The sequence below is a fragment of the Gavialis gangeticus genome, unplaced genomic scaffold (genome assembly GCF_001723915.1).
Source record: "Gavialis gangeticus isolate Ggan-Ray unplaced genomic scaffold, GavGan_comp1, whole genome shotgun sequence".
Taxonomy (NCBI): domain Eukaryota; kingdom Metazoa; phylum Chordata; order Crocodylia; family Gavialidae; genus Gavialis; species Gavialis gangeticus.
In genome coordinates this window covers 80,216,869-80,223,041 of record NW_017729025.1, presented here as the reverse complement: position 1 = coordinate 80,223,041, position 6,173 = coordinate 80,216,869, and the positions used below count along the sequence as shown (strand labels likewise).

The following is a 6,173-nucleotide window of genomic DNA, read 5'->3' as shown; positions in this document are numbered from 1 at the left end:
AAGACACCAAGATCAGGGTTAAAAAATGTTACTCTATGGGAGACTTTTAGATTTACAGCATTTAAGTCAGCCTTAAGATCATTCCAAATAGGTTTGCTATTCATTTTTATTTAGCCCAAGGTCTTCACCTCAGCCAGTAAGAGTGGGGCCAAATACAGAATACAGGAGAATTGCTATGTGAGATTTAGATTTCATAGTATTTTCCTGGGGTTATATTAGTCATCTTTAGATCTCTCTAGTTGGATGCCAATGATGTTAATAATCAGTTTGCATCTAATAAAAGATTAAGATGGGGAGGAAAAAAAGTCACTATACTGAGCACAGCCAAACTGAATAATACATACTAGACTTTGAAATGGAGGTAGATCTGACATCAGCCAGTGCAGTACAGGAATTTTTGAAAATTAGATGTACTTAAGTTTAATACAACCAGGTGTCTGGCCTCAAAGTCAGTCACAGGAGTTTGAGTACAGTGGGAAGGTTATTGGCTCGGTAAATATGAGGAGACTCCTTATACCTGAAAGCTTGTCTAACATCTTTCCCAACTATACAGTTGGTCTAGTAAAGATATCACCAAAAAAAGCCACCTTGCCTCTCCCACTAGTTTGAGGCAGTCATCATAATCATTTTGAGTTATAGTGTCAAAGGACAGAGCATGCCAGACAGTTATTTCACCAGTTATCATCAATAAGGTCAGGCTTAAAGCAGGAAAGAACACCTTTTTTGTCCAAGAAACCTCTGGTAATTAAACAGGCATAACCTCTGTAGCATACAAGAGGCAGCTTCAGTAAGCTAACATCCTGAGCTTTAAGCAAGGCAAGACAAAAGAAAGACTATCTTCTTGATACAGAAAGGCCAAAAGATGCAAAAAACTAGAGCAATTTATTAAAGGACTACCTTTAAAAGGGGAACAGCGACTCAGGATTAATCAAGGCAAGTCTTTGGGGAATCAGACTGACACAGTCTGTGCATCTCAAGAAGTTCACCTACTTAAATAGACCTTTTAAGAGAGACATAGTTTTAAAATTATATTCTAAATGCTTTTCAAATGTTCATTCTACTAGAATTAAGCAATGCTTTGTTTTTAACTACAATGGTTTGGTCACAAATTCCAGAAAGGAAGAATCAGAAGTTCCAAATATCTAGCCAGACCTGCTGGCTAAGTGTGGTTGATAGACAAGGCCCTGGGTGACAGTATTCTATGTAGGAGTGAGAAAATTGCAGAACTCTGCACCAGGAGATAGAATAACAAGAGGCTGAACATCTGGGGTGCCAGCTTTTTGTTTGTTAAAGTAAACACACATATGACCAAATGTTCCCTAAGATTCGAGATGATAAATACAACCTAATAATAATGGAAAGACAGTTCTTGTCCATGTCCATTAAATGAAGGGTGTAGGGGTAGAGCACTTCTTTTAAAGAGTATTTTTATTACTCTTTTGTGATGTCAAGAAGTCCTTTCTTCTAAGAATGAATTAATGGAACTCACTGTTTGGATTTCTTGAAGCTGAATTGGACAAGTTTTACTTTTGTCGTGGCCAGCTTTCATCCATCCAAAGATTCTTCATCGAAGAGAAGATTCTTCCCACTGCAAAACTTACTGGCACAGCTATCATGTGTTTTACTGTCTTCAGAAGAGGGGGAAAGTTACTAAGAACAATCAATTCCATTACACACACTGCCTCAAATTAAGTGAGGAAACTGTGCAGAAAGAGAAAGTCTTTGGTCATGCATCTTGCCAGGGCCTTCTTTACAAGTGGGTGTTCCGGCCTTGACCCTGTAAAATAGCAGACCTAATAACTGATACTTGAGGCCTGCACCGATCTTTGATGCATTATAATCTTTAATAGTGTTACCAAAAGTCTGGCAGAAAGCCCTACTTACACAGCTGGCAAATTTAGTCCCCGAATAGGTTTTTGTTAAACAGTCAATTCAATCAGTAATGCCAGACACTGAGAGCCCAACAAAGTAAATAAAACATGACTTGGCTATTAAGGTAGTCAACTCTGCATCTTTCTGAGCTGTGATTATATCTATTTTCTCTGCTCTACCGAGCACAAATGTTTCCAGTTGGAATATGAAGTTATGTTAGCCAAAGCACTGCAAAGACTCTGAATAGATAGTTTTCACAGCTATCTAAAATGACAGCCATCTGCATCTAACCATGAAAAATCTCCAAATCAGAAATGTCAATCCAGATCAATTACTAAACTCTAGAGTCAATACATTCGGAAGACCATTTAGAAGTAAAATTTCCATGAGACAGAGTTGCTGACAAAATACAGCTTTATTACTTAAACAGTGATTAACCAGCAGTTGTAAAGAAAAAGGCACGACAGAAAGGCTAAGGAGATCACAAATATAGTCCTGGTATTAAATAAACATTGCTAGAGAAAATGGATAAGACAATGATGATACATAGTTTGTTAAAACAAGTTTAAAGAACAGCTAGACATTAACTCACAAAATAAACGTGTTATATCATGTATTGTTGAAATTGCTGCAGCCATTTCCCATGTTTAGTACTAAAAATATATTTAAAAAGGAGTATCATTAGCAAATTCCTGTTATAACAGAAAAATATATAGAGGGCATTTGCCCTTCTATACAAGAGGCAGAGCAAATTCTCCAAGATGACAGAAGGAATAATGAAGGCGTTCTTGGAAAGAGGCGTCAAACATGCCACTCATTTCCTCTCTTAGCTCCCGTAGTGTAAGTGCTGTGGACTTACCATCTGCATTCAAAATCTTCCCAAAAAATTTACTCCAAAAATCACTGTCAACAGACCTAAAAACAGATAAAGCAATTTTCAATGAAACAGCATGAACACAGCTGGCAATTCAGTATTCCAACACATTTAATAGCCTGCGTACTGGCTTGCAGTCTAAAATAGTATTAGGCTACAAAGCCAAATTACAGAGCAAAACTTGAGGGTGCATTGTCAAGTTATCTATCTAACCAGAGATACAGGTAGATAGATAGCCAATATATCGAGAGAGAGAGAGAGAGAGAGAGAGAGAGAGAATTTATTTGATATATGTAAAGAAAGAAAAAGTCTTTAGTTATGCGTCTTGCCAGGGCCTTCATTACAAGTGAGTGTTCTGGCCTTGACCTTGTAAAATATCAGCCCGAATAATTGATATTATTGCTAGGGCCTTCTTTACACATTTTTTATATATATAAAAATTCTATTTTATATCATGATTTCTCCCAGCATATTTAATTCCTCTAACATTTAGCCAACAGCCAGCCAGAGTATCTTGGGAAGATAGCACAAGAAATTCTTAGAACCTCAAACTTGACAGATTCCTTCCATGGCAATAAAGTGGATGTGGATATTAGGAAACTTTAAAAAAAATTCTGAGCTAGAAGCTATAGAAGCAGTAGAGCGCTTCAGAATTAGTTGTAATGAGTCTCCTATAGGGGCGATTTCCACATATACAGGACAAGAGATATTCAAAACAAAAAGGTTAAGTGACTTGACAAATAGCAAACAGACGTTTATATCAGAGATGATTCACACAGAAGAAACTCTTGCTCCCCAATCTTGTATTGAAGTCCACTAAAACATACTGCTTCAATGCTAGATGTTACATTGGCTGTTCAGCAAAGAAGCTGACTCACCTGAAGGAAACTGTCTCACAGGGACTGTAGAGCAATTATTGCATCAGCTTTGATGTAGGTAGCACTCCAACCCATCACCATGAATTGGTCTTGGTCTTCCCAAAACAAAAATCCCAGCAGACCATAGGAGCTATTTGTTTCATAGACTTTATGTTTAAATTACACCTTTTTTAAAAGTCTACAAGAACTGGATTTGGTCCTCAAATTCCCAACTTCTCAGTCTTTTCTTGAGCTGGCAGAGCCCCTAGTTACCCACCTAGATATTTAGCCAACAGTTTCTTTATTCAACACAGCTACCCTTTTAGAAAACTCACTCAAGGAGAATGCTAGACCCATATCCCCAGCATTCAATACAAGACTTTGTGCAAGAGTCATTTTTCCCTTTTATATCTTAATCCCCCTATATCTTAATGTGTGTAGAGGACTCATTAAGGTAAGTAATTTTCTAAATGCACAACCTGACTTGGCAGAACACAACGGACTAAGCTCAAGATCAACCAATATCTCAGCTGAATCTTCCCACATGGAAATTCTTCCAACTGTGCAAACCCTAGGACAAAGGTTCACTACAGCAAGAACCTGAAGAATATACCAACTGCCCCAAACAGAAAGAGGCACTTGCTTTACAAGAGCTGGACATATTTAGCTTACCTTCTTTGGCACATCTTGTCATCTAAGCTCATTGCAAATTCCTGACCAATAACACTGCAAGCTTCCTGCATGAAGTAGAGGTGCACCGATATATTGGTTGCATATCAAATCGGCACCAATGAAAGGGAAATTTACATTATCAGCTATTGGTTTTCTTTGGTCAGTGTAACCAATAATGATCACCAATAAATATAATTAATTATGCCTTCTGGCCAAGGCCCCCGGGTGCTGCATGCATGTTTGTGGCTGCATGCAGACACATGGCCAGGAATGCAGCTGGGCAGCATGGACAGCAGCTCCCTCTGCAGGTAAGTCTGTGGAGGGGAAGGGGTGTGGGGGAAGGGAAGGGATTGGTGGGGGGATTTCAGATCAAGGCCCCCATGGTGAGAGAGGCAGTGGTGAATGGGACCCAGGAGTGGGACGGAGCTGTGGGTGGATTCTCTAGGGTGCATGGGGGGGAGGCACATGGCTCCCCACCACTGTATGCACCCCCCCTGGGGGAGGCATGTGGGTGGGGGGTGCTGCTTATTGTGGGCTTGGAGCTCTCAGCTCTGCTGCCTTTGCCACGGGAGCCTTGCACCGGTCGCCTGCCTTTTGCCCACCTGGCAGCAGTGGGAGTGGTGAGTTGTGCCCCCCAGTGCCAGGCAGGCAAGGGGTATGTGGCTAGCGTGGGATTCCCAGGGGAAAGGCAGCAGAGCAGAGAGCCCTGAGCCTGCAGCAAGCAGCCCACATCCACCCTCACCCCGCTCAGCTTTGCAGTGGTTAAAAGCATCCTTGCACTTAAAAATGGTGGAGACAATGCTTGAACTAGAGCTCATAGATTTCATAGTTTCATAGTTTCTAGGGTTGGAAGGGACCTGAGTAGATCATTTAGTCCGACCCCCTGCCATGGCAGGAAAGAGTACTGGGGTCAAACGACCCCAGCAAGGTGTACATCTAGCCTCCTCTTAAAGACCCCCAGGGTTGGAGCCAGCACCACTTCTCTTGGAAGTTGGTTCATAGATTCTAAGACCCGAAGGGACCTTGGAAGATCATCGGGTCCACCCCCTGCACCAAGCAGGAAAGACAACTGGGGTCAGGTGACCCCAGCAAGGTGACTATCTAGTGTTAATGCTTCATAGTTGTAGGGTCGGAAGGGACCTAAGTAGATCAAGTCTGACCCCCTGCCCTGGGCAGGAGTGAATACTGGGCTCATATGACCCCAGCTGGGTGATCATTTAGCCTCCTTCTGAAGACCCCCAGAATAGAAGCGAGCACCACTTCCCTTGGAAGTTGGTTCCAGATCCTAGCCACCCTGACTGAAGTAGTGCCTTCTAATGTCCAGCCTGAACCTACACTCAAACAACTTATGGCTGTTATTCCTTGTTACTCTGGGAGGTGCTCAGGGGAACAGGGTTTCACTCATTCCCCGCTGGTCCCCCCTGGTGAGTTTATAGACAGCCACCAGGTTCCCTCTCAGCCTTCTCTTGTGAAGACTGAACAGGTTCAGGTCCTGTATCCTCTCCTTGTAGGTTCTTCCCTGCTGTCCCTGGATCATGCAAGTGGCCCTCATCTGGACCCTCTCAATGCTGTCCACATCCTTCCTAACGTGCGGTGCCCAGAACTGGATGCAGAACTCCAGGTGCAGCCTGACCAATGCCGCATAGAGGGGGAGGATCACCTCCTTGGCCCTGCTCGTAATGCATCTGTGGATGCATGACAAGGTGCGGTTGGCCTTACTGACTGCATCCTCACATTGGCGGTCCATGTTCATTTTGGAATTGATAATGACTCCAAGATCCCTTTCTGTCACTGTGCTTACAAGAAGGGAGTTCCCCAGCCGACAGGTATGCTGCTGGTTCTTACTGCCCAAGTGCAGTACCCTGCACTTGTCAGTATTGAATCCCATCCTATTCTCA

General features: G+C 42.4%; 1 protein-coding gene across 2 annotated transcripts in view; it reads right to left on the bottom strand.

Annotated features, from left to right (window-relative positions):
• Positions 1-2,268: 2,268 nt before the first annotated feature.
• The window catches only part of BUB1B (BUB1 mitotic checkpoint serine/threonine kinase B), a 55,934-nt gene continuing 52,029 nt past the window's right edge, over positions 2,269-6,173 (bottom strand). For both annotated transcript variants that reach the window (XM_019518989.1, XM_019518990.1), the window contains exon 23: positions 2,269-2,787. In XM_019518989.1, the coding sequence (XP_019374534.1) occupies positions 2,604-2,787 (184 nt within the window). In that variant the 3' untranslated portion in view covers positions 2,269-2,603. The remainder of the gene's footprint in view (positions 2,788-6,173) is intronic.